The following is a 22,987-nucleotide window of genomic DNA, read 5'->3' on the forward strand; positions in this document are numbered from 1 at the left end:
GTGCAGGGTCCACGCTCCTGCCTGTATTTTGGGGCTCTGGGGTGACACAAGGCACTGGGGGACGGTTAATACCCTGTCCCCCCTCTTCCCAGGACTTTTAATTAATCCATTAATTAGCCCACTGGCCCGGGAACGCTGGGTGAACCATGTGCGTGGGTGCTTTCCCCCCCCCGAGGAGACCGGGCAAGCCCCCAGACTCTTGTGTGGGCGTTGGGTGCCCAGTATTTTGGGTCCCCCCTGCACACCCTGGTGTCACAGCGGACACAGGGGGTGGCTCGGGCTGGGGGTCACCTGGGGACCGGCGCTGGGGTCCCATCCCACCCCTTTCTGCTGGGTTTGGGGTGCTCCAGGCTCCCCGGGGAGTTCGGACAAGCCGTGCCCACCCTCCGTGCCCGCTCCCGTGCCCACCCCGAGGCCAGGCCTTCCCGGCACCTGCCCTTGACCCCGCTGCGCTGGGGGAAGTCCCCGTGTCCCCTGGAGCCATCACGAAGGCATTTTGCTCCGGAGGGGCCGCTTCCCTTGGCAGCTCCCCAGCTCGGCACCCGTCAATACTTTCCATTCCCAGTGGGGCAGTGCCACGGGAGGGTGGGGGACGGCTGGGTGCCACCCCGTGCCCGTCGCTCCCCACACCGCACGAAAGGACGAGTGACACTACCATCGGCCCGTGTGTCCCCTTCCCGGGGTCCTGTCTCAGCCCCCTGGGTGCAGGGATGTGCCCAGCCTTCCCCACGCCTGTGGGTCCCCTCTAGGGCTGGGGGCGTGCACGGGGAGGGGGGAGAAAAGGGGCACATGTGGGTCTCTAGCAAACCCATATCTAAAACCCTGGGATCCGTGGCACGGGGGGGTCACAGGTGACGATGGTGCCGGGGGGCAATGGGAGCAGCTGGGGACAGGGATGGGGATGAGGACAAGGATGGGGATGGGGACGCCCTGCTTCCCCCACGGAGGGGTCCGGCTATGGAGCAGGAGGAAATGGGGAGTTAAGGATGCGTGGAGCGGGGGCTGTGGCTGGGCCATGGGGGGAGGATGGAGGGGACCCCCACGTCCCCGTCCCCACGGTGAGTCACCTCCGGGCTGGAGCGGTGGTCTCAGGGGGTTGTGTATTGGCCCATCAGACACAGCTTAGCAGCCATTCGGGCTGCCTTTTCACCAGTGTCATTGTTCAGAGGGGTCCCCGGCTTCAATCTCTATGCAAAGCCCCCCCCCGCCGACCCCCCCCTCTGCCTTTCCGGCTCCCTGCCAGCTCCTCCCGGCCCCTAATCCCCTGGGAGTTAGGGGGGGGGAGAGGGCTGGTGTTGGGACATGTGGCAGCAGTGGGGGGTGGGAGGGGGATTTTGCAGTGGGGCCAGCCCCCCCGTAGCTCACCCCTGGCCTGGTGCGCACACACACACACACATGTGTACACCCCTCCCCGGCACAACCGCTGCCTGCCGTGTGTGGCATCTGTGTCCAGGGCAGAGCATGGCGGCTGCCCCCACCCCGGGCACCCCCAGGCTGCCAGGGCACTGCTACCCCCTCGAGTTCCCAAGTTGCCGAGTTCCCAAGTGAGAAAAAGAAGGAAAACAAGGAAATTTCCAGAAAATTTTTCTAGGAGGAAAAATAAAGGCCGGAGGGGGGGGGGGGGGGTATGGATGGGGGGGAGCAGCTCATTAACTGGGGGGGGGAAACAAGTGCTGTAGCACATGTGCTCCCTGACGTCACGACGTGCTAATTCATTCCTGTTATACCATCGCCGGCGAGGATAAATTCACAGGCACACACCCCCCCCGCTGCGAGAGCAGCCCTCACGGCCACCCAGACGGGTGTCGGGCTCACGAGCATCCCTGCTGTGCCCGTGGCCAGGGACCTGCCACTGCCACCCCACTTCCCCCCCGCGCCCCGGGGGTCCCGGTCCCGGATGGTGCCGACAGTGGGGTCCAGCGGGGCAGGGGAAGGAGTGGGGCTCTGTCTCCAGGATGTCACGTCCTTGAATCTTCCCCCCCCCCGCCTCCCCTCCATGGTAAAGTGACACCGGGGACACTGCCCTCCCTGGGAGACACAGCGGGACTCCTGGGGCGATGGTTGTCATAAGTGTCCCTGCGCAGGGAGGACTTGCTCGGGGGCCAGGAGGGAGAGGAGAGCTGGGAGCCATGTCCTGGCCGTCACCTTGAACAGCCTCCGACGGCCCCGTCTGCCGGTGACGGGGATGCTCAGGGGCATCCTCAGCCTGGGATTCCAGCTTGGTCCCCTCCGACGCGGTGTCCCTTGGGATGGGACAGTCTCTGTTCCAAGCAGCCTGGTCCAAACCTCCCTGCAGCCAGCAAACCCAGATGGCCATCCTCACCTCCATCCTCCCGGAGGCCCCTGGGACCTCCTTGGGGCCAAATTCCGCCCCTCTTCAAGCCCCGTGCCTCAGTTTCCCCCCTGCAAATGGCTGATGCAACACGGCACTTTGCACATCTGAGCGTCCCCGAGAGTGTGGGGCTGGTGGCCACGGGTGGCAGCATCTGCTCCCCTGTGCCCGGTCCCTCCTGGCTGCCCGTTTGGTTTCCGGCACTCACCGAAACGCCGTCGCCCGCAGCGGGGCCGGGGAGGAAGCGGCTCAGGGTGCAGGATACGCCCCACGGGCCCCGGGCCGTGCTCGCCGCCTCGCAGGCCACATCCCTCCCAAACCAGCCGCAACCTCGAGCCCCAGCCTACCCCCGGCAGGATTTCCAGTCTCCCAAGAGCCCAACCCTGGGTTGAGCCGAGCCCCGGCATCGCCCCGTGCCTGGACTTCTCCTCCCGCAGCCGCAGGGTTGAATATTCCCATCTTTGGGGTCTCCAGCGCCAGCACAGGATGGGAGACGGAGCCTTTATGGGGGGATTATCCCAGACACCCCCCTGCTCCGTGTCACCTCTGTGGCACATCTCCATCACGCATCTCCTGGACATCAACCCGGCTCACCCCAGCACCAAACCTTTGGTGGAGGTACTGGGTGGGAGCCGGCCCCCCGTCAGGCTGCAAGCCCATGCCCTGCTGTCCCCACACCCCGCTGTCCCCACACCCCGCTGTCCCCACGCCACCCTCCAGCCCCGACCCCAGGAAGGCGCTGGATGCTGCTGTGGGGATTTGCTTTTCCGGCAGGAATTTGGCTGCCGTGGAGTGAATGGAAACTTGGGGGTTGTTTTCTCAGTAAATGGCATTGTTCCTGTTTTCATTATTAAAACGAGCGCGAAGGCACCGGGCACCCACCGGGGCTAAATTTGGTCTCAGGGAAAAACAAAAATCCTCCCCCCACCCCGGAGGAATTTGCATCTCGCCGCTGCTCGAAGGCAGCACGTTGCTGAGAAGTTCATGGAGGCATGAATGCAAACCGCAGCGCGGCCGGGCCGGCCGGGCCACCTGCCACCCGTTTGGGGACACCCAGCGCAGCCCAGCCCGGAGCCGCATCCTGCACCCGCTGGCAACCAGCCCTGGGCTCTTCAAAGTCCCGGGGCCGAGGGGTGCGGGTGCGATGGAGCCACATCCCTGGTCCCTCTCTGCTGTACCCCAGGAGCGATGCTGCTGAGCCTGCCCCGGCTCCCACCCTGCAAAGCCCCTTCCTGCACTCCCAGACTGGCCGTCCCACGATCCCCAGGCACCTTGTCCCACATTGTCCCACCCCCCCCCACCCCCCCCCCGGAAAGTGCAGCCGGGTCCCACGCCACCAGAAGTGTCCTGTGAGTCACAGAGGGCAGGGGAAACTGAGTCGCAGGTGGTGACAACCGGGGGACAAAGCAGACCGGTGGCCGGTTTGGGGGGTTCACTTCCCCCCCCCCCCCCCCCTCCCCGTGGCTGGTCCTGGCCCCCGTCCTCCCCACACCGCCGCTCCCCGCCCTGCGCCCCGGTGCTGTCACCCTCCTCCTTCCTGCCCCAAACCACACTCCACCCCGGCCCTTCGGCAGCCCCGTTCTGGGGGGGGAAGCCCCGGGGGGGGGAGGCCCGGGGGGGGGGAAGGAAGGGAGAGTGTAGGGGGGGCATGGGGCTTCCCCTCAGCACCCTCAAACCATCTCCCCATCTCGTGGGATGAGAGCCCTGTGTGGGGCTGAGAGGATGCTCAGCACCTGGAAGGGGAGCACCCATGGGTGCTGTGGATGGGTGCACCACCGGGGCCAGGCCTGGGCCAGCCGGGGGTGACAAGTCAGTGGCAGCTCCGGGGGGGGTGGGGGGGTGGGGGGGTGGTCAGCGGCGGGGGGGGGGGGGGGGAGAGGGGGGCTGCTGAGCAGACGGCTCCTTAATCTCTGGGAAGGAAGCAGCTCTGGTTACGGAGCTGCCCTCGGTGTAAAAGGAGAGCGACAGGAAGAAAAGTCATTAACATCGTTCCAGCCGCTGCCATCCAAAACCCTCCTGGTGCTCGGCCCCGTGCCCCCCCCGCCGCCACCGTGCTCCCCGCGGGGGGGGGGGGGGCGGCGGGGGATGGCATCAGGGGTCCTACCGTGGGACACACACACCCCCCCCGCCCCCCGATGCCCCGTCCCAGAGTCACAGGTGCGCTGCGGGACCGATCCTGGGAGAGTGAACTGGGCTCTGATCCCTCATCCTCATCCTCATCCTCATCCTCGCCCTGGTTGTGGGAGCCGATGTGGGATGTGGCAGCGAGCAGCTTCCCACCATCTCCCTGTCCCAGCGCCACCGTGTCCGGGGTGTCACCGTTCCCCTGTCCATGGGGCAGGAGCACCGGGGACCATCGATGAGTGTGGGGCTGTGTAGGTGTGCAAGGGGGCTGGTGTGTGTGCAAGAGGCCTGGGGTGTGTGTAAGGGGGGGCTGGTGTGTGTGTGCGCGGGTGTGCAACAGGGATGGGTGGGGGGCAGGTTGTGTAAGGGGGCTGATGTGGGTGTGCATGGGCATGCAAGGGCCTGGTGTGTGTGTGTGCAAGGGGGCATGTGTGTGAATGGGTGTGCAAGAGGGCTGAGGAGCGCAAGGTTGTGTAGAGGGGCTGATGTGTGTGTGCATTCATGGGTGTGCAAGGGAGCCTGGGTGTGCAAGTGGGCATGTGGGGGCATGGATGTGCAAAGGGGGGGGGTGTGTGTGTGTGTGTGCGCGCAAGGGGGTCAGTGTGCACATGGGTGTGCACAGGGGCTGCTGCGGGCGTGCAATGGACCCAGCCGTGTGCGTGCAAGGGTGCTGGTGTAAACGTGCCCGCCTGTGCACAGGATGCAGCAGGGGTGGGGGGTGTGCAAGGGCCCCCCCCAACCAGTGCCCGCCGGGCCGGGGGGAGTCCGTTTCACCCCCCGCCGCCGCCGCTCGCCGGCCCCTCGCCCCCCCCCCCCCCCCACTGTACGAGGCAATTTGCTTCAGCGGGAGCCAGATCCTCGGTGAAAAGCCGCGGCTCCCTGGGGAGCGCCGGGGGGGCCGCAGCCCCTGTCTGGCCGGCTTAGCGTGATGGGGGCGTGCGGGGCTCGGGGCTTGGGCCCCCCGGCCCTTCCTCTTCGTCAGCGGGAGGTGAAGGCCGAGGAGTGATGGGGGGAGGACACGGGGGGGCGAGACACGGGCTACAGCTTCTGACAACGCGCGGCCCCAGCGGGCACACGCGTGTGCAGGATCGCCCGCCCCGCTGCCGTCCCCCCCCCTCCGCCCCGAGAGCCCCTGTGTGGGGAGCCGGCCACGGGAGGGGTCCCGCCGGCTTGGTGACATGGGTGACGTGGGGACATGGGATGGGGCTGAGGATGCTCCAGCCCAGCAGAAGAGACGGTGATGTCTGATCCTGTCCCATGGAGGGGGGGGGTTATCCTGCCCCTCCAGGTCCCACCCTGTCCCGTAGGGTCCCAGCTGGGTCTCCAGGTCCTGCCCCATGGGATCATCTCCTGCCCCATAGGGTTCAGTCCTGCCCTCTGTGGTCCCATCTTCCCCCGACCAGGGTCTGATCCTGCCCCATAGAGTCTAGTCCTGCTTTCCGGGGGCTCAGCCTGCCCCGTAGGAAACAATCCTGCCCTATAGGGTCAGATCCTGCCCCATAGGTTGCCATCCTGTCCCTCAGGGTCCTGTCCTGCCATGTAGGGTCCCCTCCCATCCCATCGGGTCCCATGCAGTCCTGCAGGATCCGATGCGGCTCCGGAGGGTCTGATCCTGCCCCAGGGGGCGGCGGGGGCTGGCGGAGGCAGCCGGAGGCAGGGCAGCAGCGGGGACGGACACTCGGTACGTGCCAAACGGAGGAGCCGGGAGTTAAAAATACCCGTGGGGGCCCTGCCGACGGAAGTGGAGGTGTCGGCACCGGCTGCTCGGGGACGGGAGGGGGGCCGTGCTCGGGTGTCCTGGCCCCCACTGGGGACCCTCCCACCCAGCACCGGGATCCCAGCAAAGTGGGTGGCAGCACCGGCTGCTGGGTTCCCACCGCGCAGAGCCGGGTACCCCAAAACAGCGGGCAGGAGGAGCATCACCGGCACCCATCCCGCGGTGGGGGACACCCAGCCCGGCGTGCGCCCACCGCGGCGGCAGGGTGAGGGGCCCTTGGGAAATGCAAAGTGACAAATGACGCCCCGCGCGCGCTAATTGATGTGACGCGGGGCTGACACCGCGCTCGCACCCGGGGCCGGCGCGCGGGAAGAGAAAAGAAGGAAAAAAAAAAATAATTAAATAAATAAATAAAAAAATCCAATCAAATGTTAAAAATAGGTCGGGGGAAGGAGCCGGAGCCGGTTTCATTTCAGCTGCTGGTTAAAAGGAGCCGCCCGCGGGCCCAGCTGGCACAGAGTGAGCCTGAGCAGCGGCGGGGGGGCTGAAAATGAGGGAGGGGTGCAATGGAGGTGGAAGGGGATGGGGACGGGATGTGCTGTGGGACCCCGGCCCCAAAATCTCAAAGCCCGGCTCCTCCGAAGCACCAGGGCTCGACATCAGACTGGGACGCTCCTGCGAGTGCAAGCGGGGACAGATTTGTCCCCAAAATGCCACTTTCCCTTCCCTGAGCTGCCCCGCATGCTCTGAAGGGCTTTTGGGGCACCCCGAGGTTTCCTGAGGGGAGGGGGGGGTCACAGTGGGATCGCGGCGGGGGACCGATGGGGCTGTGCTCCCCGTAAAGGTGGCCCTGTGCCCGGGGTGGCCTCGTGCTGGCAGTGGCCGTGGCCACCGTCCCGGTGGGTCACGGGGAGTTCAGGCTGCCACCGCGGGTGTCAATGGCCCCCGGGCGCCTGCCTGGTGCTGGATTTTGGGCCACCGGCCAGAGCGGGGCCACCAACGGGTCGTGACCGTCACGGCTCCACGTGTCCCTGTGGCTGCAGCGAGAGCCAGGACCTGCAGCAAGAGCTGAGGCAGAGCTCCCTGGGGACACGTCTGCCACGGGGCCACCGCCATGGCTGGCCACCACCATGCTGTCCCCGAGAGCCACACAGGGACCGGGGGGACACTTTTTCTGTCCCTCCCTCTGCTGCATCCCCAGCACTCCCTGCATCCCGGAGCATCACCCCCTGCATCCCACCCCTTCATCCCACCCCCTGCATCCCACCTCGGCAACCAGGGACAGGGGGTGCCAGGGCACAGGGTGACTTGGCGGGGGGGGGGGGCTTGTATTCCAATAGACCCCCCTCGTTTGGATGCTCGATCTGGGTGACCCCGAGTTTAACCCCACTTACGGCGCCAGCAGACACTGCCCCAGACGCAGATGGGTTGTGACAGCTGAGAAGTCCCCCCCGGCGGGCGCTGGCGAGGCGCTGGCCATGGCGGGGGGTGGGGGGGGGACGCGGGGGGGAGACACAGTGAAGCCCATGTCATGGCGTGTTGGCTCCGTCACCTCCCCGCAGCGAGACGGCGGGTCCCATGCGCGAGGCCGGGGCCGGGCCGGCAGCCTGTGGGTCCCCAGGGGGCCCGGTGGCACTTGTCTCTCCGCAGCATCCGTGATGGCGCTGGGCACATGGCAGCCGGGGCTGTGTGTGCCCCCCCCCCCCACTGTCATTTGAGGCCGCAGCCCCCCTGATGGTTGGGAAAAGGGAGGGGGGTGACCGCAGATGGATGCTGAAGAGCTGATGCCATCATGGGGATGAGGAAGGACACCGGGGTGGCTTGGCCAGGAGGGGACATGCCACATCCTCCCTGAGGGAGCAGGGTTGGTGTGTGAAGGGCAGGAGGTCCCCAAGGACTGTGGGAGCCACCACCGCCCCCCCACCCCCTCCCCACAGGGCTGTGGGGACCTGGGGAGGGCGAGACACGTGCGAAAACCTTCTATCTGTCCAGGAAAAGCATCTGTGAAAGGTCGGGCAGCTGCGGCACACGTGGGAAAGGGAACCAGCAGCCAGCAGTGCCACAGCCAGAGCTGGCAGGGGACCGACAGGCAGCTGCTGCCTGCAGGAAGGGAGAGCTGGGCACCCCGGGGTGATGTTGGTACCCCAAGGTGATGTAGGCACCAGACCCCCTAGCTGGATGTGGGCACCTCAGGGTGTTGTGGGCACCCACGGTGAAGTTGGCACCGGATACCAGCCTGGATGCAGTCACTCAGGGGTGATGTGGGCACCCAGGGTGATGCTGGCACCGGGTACCCGGCCTGGATGCAGTCACCCAGGGGTGATGTGGGCACCCAGGGTGATGCTGGCACCGGGTACCAGCCTGGATGCAGTCACCCAGGGGTGATGTGGGCACCCAGGGTGACGCTGGCACCGGGTACCCGGCCTGGATGCAGGCACCCAGGGGTGATGTGGGCACCCACGGTGAAGCTGGCACCAAGGTACCCAGCCTGGATGCAGTCACCCAGGGGTGATGTGGGCACCCAGGGTGATGCTGGCACCAGGTACCCAGCCTGGTGATATGGGCACCTGGGGTGATGCTGGCACTGGTTACCCAGCCTGGATGCAGCCACCCAGGGGTGATTCAGGGACCAGGCACTCCGGCTGGATGCAGGCACCCAGGGGTGATGTGGGCACCCTGAGGTGATGTGGGCACCTTGGGGCGATGCGGGCCCCGAGCACCCCTGGGATGGGGCTGAGCTGAGAAGCCGAAATGCAGCAGCCACAGCTTCTGCGCGGAAGACGTGGGCCAAGAGCTGAGCCTGCGGCCACCGCTGCAGCCACCAGTAGTGCCACCTCCACCAGCGGAGCCAAAGAGCTTCTCCCCAAGGATGTGGGCAAAGCCCCCCGTGCCCGCTGGGGTCCCTTCCCCTGGCCGGGCAGCCCCTCCATTTCTTATAAACGCCTCTGGCGATGCTCCCCCGTGACACGGCAGCTCTGGGGCTTGTGGTTAAACCCCAGGGCTCCGGCTTTGACTCACACCGGATCCGCAGCAGAGAGGGGCCTTTCGGCACCCACGGCTGGAAAGAAACGCTCACCCCGGGCAGGAGCGCCGTGCGCTTCCTCGCAGCACCGTTTCCTATAAACCCGACGGAGGGGAGCCTGGGCCAAGCTACCGCCGCAGCCTCAAAGCCAAGCTGGAACCACGGGGATCCCTCCAGCCCAGTTTTTGGGGGGGGGGTTGGGGGGGGGCTCACCTTGCGATCCCCAGGAGTGCATGGAGTGGGCAAAGTCAGAAGGAGCGAGAAGCACCCAGAGCAACACATCAGCACAACCCTTACTAGCCATCAGAGAATCCCCTCCATGGCACATAAAGCTGGGGACACCAGGTCTGGCTGTCACTGCTTGGTGCTGGCCCTGAACACCCGACAATGGGGCGGGAGCATCCCTGGTCCCTGTCCCCCCGCCCCGGCCCCAGCCTCCCCAGGGGAGCTGCAGGACCCAGCTGCAGGAGAAAGCGGGACCCGAGCAGCGAGAATTGTTTCATTTTTCCCCTAAATGAGAGAAACGCCGAGAAAAGAAAAATAAAAAAACCCCGAAAGCCTGCTGGAAAAAGAAACCTTTCAACCGGCCCAAAATAAGTGGGTTTTTTTACTGGGGAGGAAAAAAAAAAAAAAAAAGAAAAGTTGCTGCATAGGAAACGGCGAGGTGTGACCCGCTGCGAGGCTGGGGACGGGGACACCAGGGGACGTGGGCACGGAGCCACGCGTGCGGCGGCGTGTCCCACCATAGGTGGGGGGCACGGCCCCGGGGTGGGGAGGGGGCTGCCTGCATGTGGGTGGCTCTGGGGGACAATACCCTCTGCAGGGACCGTGAAATCCCTGGCATTTGGGGGGACGATCCCCCCCCAGGGATGCTCCTGATGGGGGAGACAGACCCCAGCCCCTGGCAGCCCCCTGCAGCCCAGCCCTCTCACAGCTGAGGTGACACCAGCTTGTCCCTTGTCACCGCTGGTGGGTCCAGCTGGATGCTTGACCCCCACCGAGCCCCAATGTGGGTCCTCCCACCCCCTGCTGCCAGCGGGACCCCCTGGGCACGGGCCACGGCCTTGTCCCGGTCCCCAGTCGCTGCTGTCGGGAGCGGGGCGCGATGCCTGCGGCAGCGGGGGGATGCTCCCGGCCACCCGGTCACCTACCCCGAGCCGTGGGGACAGAAGGACAGCGTCTGTACCCCCCCCGCAGCCACCCTTGGGGCAGGGCAGCAGCAGAGGTGCCCCGGGGTGGGTTTGGGGACAAGGATTGCGGCGGGGAGGTGCCACACACGGGTGACACCGTGACACCCTGAGACCTGCGAGGTGGCCAGGCACCCAAGGGTGCAGCGGGAGCGGGGGGGAGAGTGGAGGGGGGCGGGGGGGGGGGGCGAGACCAAAACCACAGCCCAGCGCTGCGGTTCGCAGCTCCCTCCTGCGAGGTGCCGAGGAGGCGGCGGCACCGGGGGCGGGGAGGGGGGGGGGGGGTCAGAGGAAACGGGGCCGCACCCCCCCCCTTCGGGCAGCCCCGCTTGCCCTGCACCCCGGGCGGTGGAGCCGCGGCGGGGTGGGAGAGGGGAAACTGAGGCACGGAGCTTCCCTGGGCGGGGGGGGCTCGGGAGGCAGCGGCGGGGACCGGTCCCTCTTGGAGTGGGGACGTCTCAGCGTTTCCCCACGCACAGAGGGCCTGAGGCGGGGGAGTCCCCACGGGTGAAGAGGGGGGATGCAAGGTTGGGGGGGTGGTGTGCCCGTGGGACATGGCTCGGCCCCGCGACCTCAGGCACGGCTCGGCCACTGAGCACCGAGCCTTGTGGTCCCCGTGAACATGAGCAACCCGGGGCCACCGCCAGCCCTTCGTGTCCCCCCCCGCCAAACACCACACAAGGGCAGAGGAGCGGGGCAGCCCCAAGGCAGTGGCTTTGGAGGCGAACGCCCCAAATTCGGGGTGCCGGAACTCTCAAACTCACACGAGCATCACGCACTGGGGATGGGGACACATCTCCCCCGGGGTGACACATGTCCCAGAGCCGCCTGGCTCCTCCTGCACGGCCCAGGAGCAGGAGAAGGGCTGGTGGTTTTTGGGGGACCGGGGGTCCCCGTGTCCCCCGGGGAGCCCAGCGGCCTCCTGACTCAGCGGCAGCCGCCCCCGGAGGAAAGCGGGGCTGAGTCGGTGGCGGGATGAGTAACGGCACCCGCCGTTTGACATTTATCACGTGATTTCAAAAAAAAGGAGAGAGGAGCCGGGGGGGAAAGTGGGTGGCGGGAGAGGGTGGGGGGCCCGGCACCCCTTGCCCGGGCTCCCTCCTCTGCCCCCATCCCAGTGTATTTCCAGTCCAAACTGGTGGACTGGGGGGAGAAGGAGCCCGGCCGCCCCCAATGCCATCCCAGGTGTGGGTGAGGCCTTGTCCTGGGGTGGGTGCAACTCTGCCCCCCCCCCCCCCCTTGTTCTTTTTGGGACCCTTCCCCGCAGCATCACATCCCCATGGAGGGGGGGGTCCCTCCGGCTCAGCCCCTTCGCTGCCTGGCACCCCATGACTGCCGGTTCCCATCTGGGGGGGGGGCAGATCCTGCTCAGCCCCGGGCAGGGGCTGCTGTTCCTGCCCCCCCCTCAGCTGGCTGATGCAGAGATCAGTTTGTGATAACGCCCGGCGCTGCCGCTGCCTCTCAGGCGGTGCGGAGCCTATCTCCTTCACACCATCGCCCCGCAGCCCGCCCTGCCGCAGCGGCTGGGAACCCGCTCCTCACCCTGTTCGGGGGTTTGGGGAGCTGGGACAGAGCCCCCTCCACCTCCTGCAGCCTCCCCCAGGCAGAGAGGCCAGAGAACGGTCACAACTCATCACATGGATGCGCCCATCTAGAGCCAGGGCAGGCAAGGGCTGGGATTTCTCAAGAGCAACCAAATTTAAGGGTGTCTTAGCACTGAGGTCGTGCACCCACACACCCGTAGGGTGCAAAATCAGCCCAGGGCCCCTCGGGACCCCTCCCCGACCCTCCGCCCGCAGGCAGGGAGGCTGTAGGCCCTACAATAACAGAGAGGAGAGGGTCTCAGCGGTGCTGCCGGAGTGGTGGTACACACGGTGGGAGGGACGGGGCTTCCCCGTGCACAGGGCACACCCTTCCCCCCCCTCCCCCCCGGTGAAACAGGAGCACCTTCACCCTGGCCACCGCCCTCTCTGGACCCCGAGTCCTGCGGGGTGTCCCCCACCTCGGCCCATTTGCTGGCATCGTTAGGAAGGAGAAGCAGCAGCCCTTAACGAGGCCAATCACGAGCAGGTGACAGAGATGACGTGAAGCCCAGCAGCTGTCCCCGACCTCCACATGCCACTGGGGATGCTCTGTGACCATCACCCCAGCATCGTGACCATCACCCCGGCGTCGTGCCCATCACCCCGGCATCGTGCCCACGGGCACCCCCTCCCTTTGTGCTCCCTCACCCGGCATTTCGCTTACCTGGTGCCTCGCGGGCTCTTTGCTTCCTCTGCTGTCCCAGCTCTGCCACCCTCGGGGCCACACGCTCTCCCCTCCGGCGCGTCCATTGCTCGTCCATCGGCTCCTCCTGGGGTTTGGTGAAGCCCCTCTGCTCCCCTCGCCCAAATAATAGGGAAGGGCAGGGCTGCTCCATGTCGGGGTCCCACGTGGGGCTGGGGATCCCCATGTCTGTTTGATCCCCTCTCCCCATGTCACCCCTGGGGACATTCAGCATCACCAGGGTGAGTGGCTCAGGGCCAGGCCATTGTGCCACAACCACCGAGGATGAGCTGAGCCCAGCACCCACCCTTGGCATCATCACAACCACAATCCCCCCCCGCCTACCCCACAGCCCCCCCAGGCCTGGGATAAGCCCAGGGGGGGATGTCCCCATCTGCAAGGGGACCCCAAAGTCACCGGTCCAGCCGCACACCAGCACTGGCACCCCGGGCCACCAGGTTTGGCTGTGCCCCTGCTGTCACCCCTGGGGTTGGTGACAGTTTTTGTTTTGCTTTTGATTGTCCCATTTCTTGTCACCCGCCGGGCTGGTAAACCCGAAACGTGCCGCCGTGCCGGGAACGGGGCCACGGGTGCGGGTTACCTGCAACGGGCACCCTGAACCCCATCCCCCCCCCTCCCTGCAGCCGCCCCGCTGAGCCCTGGTGACACGAGTTGGCTCTGCCGGGGCTGGATGCACCAACGCCGGGCTTGTCCCCTGCCCTGTCCCCAGCCCCGGGGGGGGACCTGCAGCCTGGATCCCCCCCTTCCCTCCCCGGGGACCCAAAGAGAAGAGACAGCTTCAGCCCCCCCCCGGCATTTCGGGCACTGGAAGGGGTTTATTGGAGTCGGTGGCATTGCAAAGAGTGTGGGTCCCTCCACCCGGGGGTCCCGGTGCAGTGGGGGGGGGGGGGGGGGGAAATGTCACACTCAGCCGAGCCCCTGGGGGTGCATGGGGGGCACGCGCCATGGCACGGGGGGGACATGCAGCGTGGAGCAGCTCGGCAGGGGGGGACAGTGCTGTGGACCCCCCCTCTCCCAGCAGCTTTGAGGTAGATTGAACGTGGAGGGGAAACGGGGGGGGGGCTCGGGGGGGCTCGGGGTGAGCAGCGACCTGCAGCCCTGGGCTAAAGCAGGGTGTCCCGGTGGGGGGAGGGGCTGCTGGGGGGCTGCACTGTCCCCACACCGGGGGCGGGGCGGGGGGGGCAGGGGCAGGGAGAGCCCCCGGGCCGCAGAGCTCAGTGCAATGCTGGAGGGGTGGGGGGGGTCCATGCTGCGCCTTGGGGTTCGTTTCTCAGCAGCATCATTGTGGGGAGGGGGGAGAAATGGGGCGGGGGTGCTTTTAATGTAAAAGAGTGGAAAGATGCTTGACCCGGTGGGATGAGGTGAGGGGGACCAAGAACAAGCAGCTGCCCCCCCCCCCCCCCCCCCAAAACCCAACTCTGACCCAAGGAGCCAGGGAAGGGGCAGCCCCTTCCCTTCACCTGCTTCCTGGGGGCCGGATCCAGGACCCGGCCCCTCAAATCCTCCCTGAGATCAAGCAGCGACACCCAAGGGTGCAGACAGGTCCCCTCCAGCTGCCACCCGGGATGGCGTTATCCCGGGGCCCCGATTCGAGCATCCGAACCCGGCACGGATGCAGGGACGGTGCGAGGAGGGGTGGGGGTGGGGGGAAGTGGAGGAACCCACTTAGGGGGGGCTCCGGGATGTGTGTGGGGGGCTCAGTCCTTTTCTGTAGCTACTGAAGACTTGGAGGTATTTTGGGAGCCGTGTCGCTCCTCGTGTGTTTTCATGCAGCATCCAAAGACTGGGGGAGGGGGGTCGGGGGGGGGGGGGGGGTCGGGGAGGGGGGGGAAGGCTCAGATCTTGCTGTTCTCCAGGTGGGAGTCGATGTGCTTGACCAGAGCATCGTCCGGGTAGCCGATGGGGAAGGCCAGCTGGCACAGCGGGCAGCTCCGCACCTCCGAGTCCACCGTCTCCAGCAGCAGCTGTGGGGGGCACAGGGTTGTGGGCTGGGGGGGCCGAGGGGGGAGAGGACACATCCCCCCCTTTCCCCCTTCCCAGCACCCTCCCACCACCGGCTACAGGCTGGGATGCCACGCAGCTGGATAGAAATGGGGAAACTGAGGCAGGGCCTGGGGAGGACCACCCTGCCTGCATGATATGGGGGGGGTTTCCTTTGCTTCTCCCTCCACCCAAACCCACCCCCGGGGGTTATCGGGAGGGGGGTGTGGGTCACGCTTACATTGATGGAGGGCCAGGACTGAGCGTGCTCTGCCCGGGCGTAGGCAGCGGCCGTCCGGTGCGCGGCGTCGGCATCAGGGACGGGGAAGCCGGCGCAGAAGGATGCGCAGCGAATGGCCCCCGCCTCGGGGCTGGGGGGGCTGGGGAGGGCCCACTCCTCTTCGTCCGACGACTGCTTCTCGAAGCGCAGGTGCTCCTCGAAGGGCTCGCGGGCGCTCAGGGGGGACCCCGCGCCCCCCAAGTAAACCTCGCCGTAGGGCCGGTGCTTGGGGAGCGTGGAGGCTTCGGGCTGGAGCCAGAGCGAGCGGCTCTGCTGGTACAGGGCCACGTTGGTCACCTCCGAGTAGCTGCGGCGGCCCTGGAAGCCGGCTTTGATGTGACGGCTGGAAGGTTTGGCGTAACCCAACTCCATCCTCTCGCCGGGCAGCCGGTGCGGTGACGCCGAGGCCGGGGACGGGCAGGGTGGTGGCACCGGTGACCGGCGCTGTTGGGCGGGCGACTGGCTGGAAGGGGGGACCGGGGACCGACGCTGCTGGGCAGGGGACTGGCAGGGAGCGGGGGCTGGCGAGCGGCGCTGCTGGGCCGGCGACTGGCTGGGAGGTCCCGGCGAGCGTCGCTGCAGAGCTGGCGACTGGCACTGGGGTGCTGGCGAACGCCCCGGGGGGGCGGGCGAAGGGCACTGGGGGGCGGGCGAGCGGCGTTGCTGGGCTGGGGAATGGCACTGGGACAGCGGGGAGTGGCGCTGGCCTGCAAAGCAAGACGAGGGTTGGGTTGGGTTGGGTTGGGGGGGGGAAATACAGAAAATACCCCCCATCAGCTCGGCAGCAACAGAAAATACCCCTCGTCACCCATGTGCATCCCAGATGGATGGGGGGATGCGGGCATGGGGACCCCCAGCAGGAGGGATGCTCCTGGAGAGGGACGCTCCTGGGGAGGGATGCTCCCCGTAGAAGGATGCTCCACGGGATGGACACAAGCAGGAGCTCAGCACCAGCCGGAGGATGAAGGTAGCCAGCGTGCTGTCCCCATTTTTTGCATCCCAGCTCCATCCAGCCATGGGGTGCCAGCCCCCCCCGGATGCCCCCTTACCGCCGTTGAGGCTCTTCTCCTGCAGCAGGGCGCGGAGGATCTGGCTCTGCAGGGAGCTGAGGTTCCTCAGGCGGCACAGCTCCTCCGTCAGCTCCGTGTAGGCCAGCGCCAGGTTCACCCTGCGGCGGGGACGAAGTGTCACCAAGGGCAAAACATTCCCAGTCCCCCAGCTGGGACCCGCCCCCTGCCATGGGGTGCTGTAGACGTGCCTCAAACTAACCCAAATTCAGGTTTTTAACACAAAAGGGAAAAGTTGTGGCCGTGCACTGTACCCACGGCCGCCCCAAGCAGCCAGGAGCAGGAGGGAGGTGGGTGTCATGGTCCCCCCGGCTCCAGCTCTCGGTGGCCCTGACAAAGTCATCAATTCTTCCCCAACTTCGGTGTCACTTTTCAAAACCATATTGTCCGCGGTGATGCGAAGGGAGAAGCCGTCTCCCGCAGGCCCCGGGGGGCTGGGGGCTCGGTGTGTCCGCCCGCGTCGCGCACAGAGAGTTCAACTGAGCCGTTGTGACACCCCGGGGACCCGGGAGATGCCGCTTGTAACAGCAGCCGACAGGTCTGGCCCTGCCCGGCCTCCTGTCAACTTGTGGGGGGGCAGAGGGAGGGGAAGAAAAGAAGAGAGAAAGAAGAGAAAAAGAAGAGAAAAAAGAGAAAAAAGAGAAAAAAGAGAAAAAAGAGAAAAAAGAGAAAAAAAAAGAGAAAAAAGAGAAAAAAGAGAAAAAAAAAGAGAAAAAAGAGAAAAAAGAGAAAAAAAAAGAGAAAAAAGAGAAAAAAAAAGAGAAAAAAGAGAAAAAAGAGAAAAAAAAAGAGAAAAAAGAGAAAAAAGAGAAAAAAGAGAAAAAAGAGAAAAAAGAGAAAAAAGAGAAAAAAGAGAAAAAAGAGAAAAAAGAGAAAAAAGAGAAAAAAGAGAAAAAAGAGAAAAAAGAAGAGAAAAAGAAGAGAAGAGAAAAAGAAAAAAGAAGAGAAAAAAAAAGAAGAGAAAAAGAAAAAAGAAGAGAAGAAAAAAGAAGAGAAGAAAGCTAAAAAGAAAAGAAGAAAAAAGAAGATGAAGAGAGAAAAAGAAAAGAAAGTGAAAAAGAAAGAGAAAAAGATGTTTCCCCAGCCAGGTCCCGATGTCACATCCCCAGAGTCCCTGAGCACCCAGGGACATCCCCAGACACAGCTGCCCCCGAGACGCCCCCCTCCACCACACACTTGCAGCTCTGCCGGCTCCCACCTCTCCTGCCTCAGTTTCCCCTGTGCCCCATCGTGGCGACCCGGTGCCGAGGCTGCGACTCCCCAAAATGGGGGGGGGCATCCAGGCTCCCCCCAGCCGTGCTGCTGGATTTTGGCCACTGCTGGGGGAGGGGGGAGGGGGGCGTGTCACACCAGCCCCCAAAATCACACTGAAGCATAGGGAGGAAGCACCAAAACCGCAGCACCAGGGCAGAGGAGCAAGCGGTGCTGGGGGGGGATGGACAAGCAGCCCCTGGCCCCCACCCAGGGCACCCTGCTGGCATCAGGGGCGGGGACAGGGACCCGCTCCAGGGGTCCCTCCTGCACCTGGGGGAGTCTGCAAGGCTTTTTGGGAGGTTTGGTGGGAGGAGGGAAATGTGCGTGTGGAGGGGTCTTGGTGCCCCCCGCCTCCTAAAAAGTCTCTGTTTCAGGGCAAACTGTGGGGTTTTGATACGCGACTGTAGATAAGGCGTGAGAACAAACCAGCCGCCGAAAAACCCCTCCGCCCACGTGTGATCCCGTGGGACCGTGTGGGTCCCCCACGGCCCTGGAAGGACGAGTGACACCATGTCCCCTCCTCGTCCCCATCCAGAGATGCCCTGAGATGTCTGGGGACACAGCAGGGCTGCCGAGCACGGCTGAGACCCACCCCCCCCAGCCAGGACCACCAAAGCGAGGGACTGGGAACGCCAGACCCAGCGAGGGACTGGGGACACCGGACCGAGCCCTTGGTGTGCTGGCGAGGCCATGTCGTGTGTCCCCCCCCCATCAAATGATACCCTTACCCCCCCCTTGGCACTGCGGGGACCCCAGAAACCCACTGCGGGGGGACACATGATGGCACCTTCCCACCACCGGCACCAGGGTTTTGGCCCCCACCCTCGGTGGCAGAGTTAATCTGTGATGCTGGGTGCTGGCCGGGGTGCAGCCCCCCCCCCCCCCCCCCCGGTGGGGAGGAAGGGGTGACCTCGAGCGAGTCACACCTCGTAAACAAGAAGCCGGCAAAGACTGAAATAAAAGCAGGAACCGCAGGCGAAGCTGCCATCGCCGCTGGGCTGGGGGGAGCGAGGGTTTAGGGGGGGGGCTGGGTACAACCCCAGCAGCCGCTTGGCCCCCCCCCCCCCTGCTTTGCCACAGGACTGGGGCGGGGGGAGGCGGGGAGGGGAGCAGGGGACGGGGACGTCCCAGCGCAGCGTCGTTGGCAAAGGAGGTGACAAGCACAGCAGCAGCCCCGGCACAGGCACCCATGGGTGCAAGATTCATTAAAACCCACAAAAATCTCACCAAAACAGCAGCAGGGCAACGAGAGGGCACGGGGCTGGTGGGGGGGAGGGGGGGGTGCTCCAACCTCCTGCACCCAACTCCCCCCCCCGGGCTTTTGACACTGGTCACCCCCGGGTGCCGGCAGTGACATCCTGGGAACACGTCCTGCAAAGCATCCCCTGCTTTCCAGCACCCTCCATCCCCCGGTACCCCCCCGGCTCCCCCCGAGATTTGGCTCCCGACTTTCCCCCCCCGCGTCAAGGAAGCCCAAGCAGGAAAGGCTGTGACCTCAGAAAGGGAAAAAAAAAAAAAAAAAAAAAAAAAGGCAAAATCAACAAAAGAAACTAAAAATAAAAAGGGGGGGGCGGGGAAGGACCCCCACCCCACTCATGCTGCGGTGGCAGGGTGACTAATTTGGCGAAAGCCAGCCAAAAAAGTCACCCGGAGATGGAAAGCGCTGATAAAGGCATCTTTCACACCAAAAAAAAGTGGTGGAAGAGGAGTGGGTTACAAAAAAGAACCATATTTACAAGAAAAGCCCAGGGAGGGAAAGGCTGTGCCCAGGGAGGGGGGGGTGGGGGTGGGAAGGTGCCCCCCCAGTCTGGGGGAGAGGGGCACGGAGGTTGCCGTGCCTCAGTTTCCCCTCCCTTACCTGGGAAAGTTGGGCTTAAAAACAAGGTGGGTTTGGGAAATATTAATACATGTATTCGGAGTTTTATTTCCCAGTGGGGGCTGGATATTGCGGGGAGGGGGACGGGGACGGGGGGGGGACACCCACAATGGGAGGGATGGCACAGGTGGGAGAGCTCAGGTCTCCCGGCCACGACGGGGATGAACTTTGTGAAAAATAAAGTGAATTAAGGGGGAAGAAGAACGGGGAAGGTTATCGAGGGACACCCCCCCCCCCCTCTGCCCCGGGATGCGTGTCGGAGAGACGGGGTGGCAGCCACCCGGCCGCAGCCCCCAGAGATGCCAGCGTGGATGCGGCCGACCCCCCCCCGATTTATGCTGGGGAGACAAGAAACAGCAAAAGCATCCGACACCTCGGGAAAAAGGAGGGGAGGAAAATTCCACACCCACGCCCCCCCCCCCCCCCGCAACACCCCAGCACCTTCCCAGAGAGTCCCCGCGCGTCACCTTTTATCTGTCCACAGCTCGGCACGGGCTGCTCGCCCTGGCACAGCCCGACGTGCCCGGAGGAGCCGTCGATGCCAGCCCGGCTTGTCCTGCCCAGTGTCACATTATTGGGGAGGAGGGGGGGGGGGGGGGAGCACGGGGGGGGTGAGGGGTGGGTGTGCAAAGTCCCGCTAGCTGTGGCCTCGCAAGCAGCAGCCGCGGTGGGGACACACGTGTGAGGCTGAAGCAACGAGGGCAGCGGGGTAACGAGGCCGCTGGCTAATTAAATGGGGTTGGGGGGGGGGGCTGCTTTTTGGGGGTCTCGGTACCGGAGCTGAGCTGATTTGCACACCCCGATGCCAGGGTTGGTCCCGGGGCGGGGGGGGGGGAAGCAGCCCCCCGTTTGGCACAGCCACGCCGCCTCCCCCAGACTTGGGGTGTTTTGCCCCAAAACCCCAAATCTGGGGTGTTCAGTCCCCCGTCCCAGCGCCACCCAGCACCTTGGGGGTGCCCTGATGGACACCCCCACACACAAAGAGAGAAGGGGGGGGGGGGCAGAAAGAGGTGAAGGGGCTGGAGGAGGGATTCCTGGCACCGGCAAAAGGGAAACACTCCGGCAGGATTTGGTGCGGAGCCGGAGAAGGTGGGGGGGGGGGGGGGGGGGGAGAGGGAGGGGGCCGTGGCTCCGAGCAGCGGGGACACGCTCCCGGTAGCGGCGTCCCGCAGCCTGGCACGGCGACACGGCACGGCTCGGTGGCACACGGGTGCCTGCACGGCAGCCACACGCCGTCAGTGCCCTCTGGAGGCAGTAGCCCACTCGCCAAACCGGCAACAACAGCGCAAGCCCCGGAACGGCGCCGGCCGCCGGACTGCGGCCACCCCGCGCCTGGAGCCCGGCTCCTGGGGGTGATTTTGGGGTGCAGGATCCCACCTGCAGCACTTCAATTGGGGGGGGGGGGAGGGAAAGCCCCCGGGGACCGTGCCCAAAGGGAGGTCCCGTCCTCCAAGGATCCCAGCGGTGTCCCAGCAGAACCCCCCGCGTGCCCCCATCCCTGCTTGCCGGGGTGGGGACCCCCCCACCACAGCCCAGCCCATCTCCCCAGTCCACCCCCGGCACTTACTGGTCATCGCCCACCTTCTTCACCCAGGCCATGTCCCGCTCCGACTGGTCCTGGGGAGAGAAGATACCCCATCAGCGCCCGGACCCCCAAACACCGGGGATGGGTGTTGGGGGGGGGGGTCCCGTATGGCCGGACCCTGCCCCGTACCTGCTCCCGGGCATCCTGCAGGTGCTTCAGCTCCGCCTGCAGCCGCTCGCACTCGGCCTTGAGGTGCTCCTCACGGTGCTGGGCACGCTGGGTCTCCTGCCTCGCCGCTTCCAGTTCAGCCTCCAGCCTCCCAGTTGCCTCCAGCCCCCGGCTCTGCCAGCCCCCAGCGCGCTCCAGCACTGCGGGCAGGGCATGGCTCAGCCCCCCTCCCCGCCATGCCGGTACAGAGCCCGGGGGGTGTTGTGGGGCAAGGAAGGGGGGCAGCTCACCGTGGGTCAGGCCGGGGTTGGGGTGCAGGGCGAGGAAAGGCACCTCCTGGCCCGGTAAGGGGGTGCCCAGCCCCGGGAAGGTGCTGCCATCGCGTTGCCGCAGTTGCTGCTCCAGGCTCCGGATGCGGCTCAGGTGCGTCTCCACCAGCGCCCGCTGCCCAGGGAGGGGGGGGAAGGAGGAGAGAGGGCTGAGACCCCCCCCCCTGTCAGCGCACCCCCTCCCTGGGGTTCATCCTGCCCCCACCCCAGCAGACCCCGTGGAGCTGGTGGCCATCCTGGCAAGGTGAGGGGATCTGTCCCCAGCCACGTGGCCAGCCCAGAAGAAGGTGGCACAGTGGGGGTGGCGGGACACGGGATGGGGTGGTAGAAGTTGGGGATGCCCAACCCGAGCACGTTGACCCCCGAGCACGTGGTGGTGGGATGGGGACACGCTGGAAGCACCCCTCGGCGAGGTGGGGGTGGGAAGAGACAGGGACAAAGCCGAGCCACGTGTATCACCGCAGCCCCCAACGTGGCCATAACGGGGGCGAGTGGCCACGGCCCCCCCGCCCCCGCCAGTCCTGCATCCCCACCGAGTCCCGGTGGTGGGACCAGCAGCCCCGCGGGATGGAGAAGCCAGTCGCAGAGCAGGGAAGGGGACGCCGATGTCCCCACCAGCAGCACCCACCATCTCGCCCAGCTCGGTTTCCAGGTCAGCCTTCTCCACGCACAGCTTCTCGTAGGCCTGGATCATCTCCTCCAGCTGCTCCTCTCGCTCTTTGCTCTTCTGCAGCTGCCGGGGAGGCAGGCGGGGGTGGGTGGGCAGCTCAGGGGAACCCCCCTGTGTCCCCCCCAGTCTCCCCAGTCCTGCTCACCTCGTGCTGGAACTGGTTGAGCTGCTGCTGCAGCGATGCCTTCTCGCTCTTGAGCAGCGACGTCTCCTTGGCCTCGTAGAGGGAGAAGATGTGCTCCTCCCCGAACTCGCCGATCAGGGGGTACTGCGGCCGTGGGGCAGGGGGTCAGCGGGGAGACCCCTGGCCCCGGGTCACCCTCTCCCCCCCCACCCCCGCCCCGGCCATCCTGGCCCCTCACCTTGACCTCGTACATCTTGAGCCGGCGCTTGAGGGTGGAGTTCTCCCTCTCCAGCCCCGTCAGCCGGTTCTTGATGTCGTCGTAGGCGGTGATGAGGGCGAAGTGGGAGGCCGAGCACATCTCGCCCGAGAGGTCAGTGTTGGGGCTGTCCAGCCAGTCCTCGTCCGGCCCCAGCGCCTCCTGCGTCAGGATGCTGATGTCATCCTCGAACATGGAGTCCATGTCCTGCCTGGAGGGGGGGGGACGGACGGACAGACAGACAGACAGACGCTGGTGACCCCTGTGGCAGGGATGAACCCAGGCGGGGGCAGCCCAAAGCCCCCAGAGCAGGCTGGGCTGGGGGGACACTGGGTGCAGGATATGGCCCAGGGAGGGGGGGGTGAGGGGGGCATGGATCAGCCCCCCCCAAGCCCAGCCAGGTCCTGGGGACGGAGCAGGGTCCGTGTGTCCCAATGGCAAAGGATGATGGAGGAAAGACTGTCCCCTGGGATCGCCACCACCGGCAGCAGCTCCAACCCCACAGCATCCCCCGGGGCGGTGGGGGACACCGGCCAGGATATCGCTGGGGTAAGGGCCGGGGGGGGGGACAGAGGGGTCCTGGCAGCCCCCAGAGCAGGAGCCATCACCACCCAGGTGCTGGGATGGCAGAGAACATCCCCGGCAGAGCACTCCCGGGGGGACGCGGTGACTTTCCCCCCAGGTCCCCACGGGAGCCAGCGCCAGAAATAGCGGCCGGTGCCGCTGCCTCCCGCCCCGCGCCGCACGCGAGCTGCTTCCCGCCCTCCCACGCCACCGCGGTGCCACGCAG

General features: G+C 65.9%; 1 protein-coding gene across 1 annotated transcript; it reads right to left on the bottom strand.

Annotated features, from left to right (window-relative positions):
• Positions 1-14,503: 14,503 nt before the first annotated feature.
• Positions 14,504-22,401, bottom strand: TBKBP1 (TBK1 binding protein 1). Its single transcript, XM_074162927.1, has 9 exons — positions 22,180-22,401; positions 21,963-22,085; positions 21,776-21,880; positions 21,109-21,262; positions 20,840-21,018; positions 20,693-20,742; positions 15,978-16,096; positions 14,890-15,635; positions 14,504-14,632 (listed from the first exon to the last, which is right to left on the bottom strand). The coding sequence occupies exons 1-9, from the start codon at positions 22,399-22,401 to the stop codon at positions 14,504-14,506; spliced, it is 1,827 nt and encodes a 608-aa protein (XP_074019028.1).
• Positions 22,402-22,987: the final 586 nt, after the last annotated feature.

This window comes from Numenius arquata, chromosome 23 (genome assembly GCF_964106895.1).
Source record: "Numenius arquata chromosome 23, bNumArq3.hap1.1, whole genome shotgun sequence".
Classification (NCBI taxonomy): Eukaryota; Metazoa; Chordata; class Aves; order Charadriiformes; family Scolopacidae; genus Numenius; species Numenius arquata.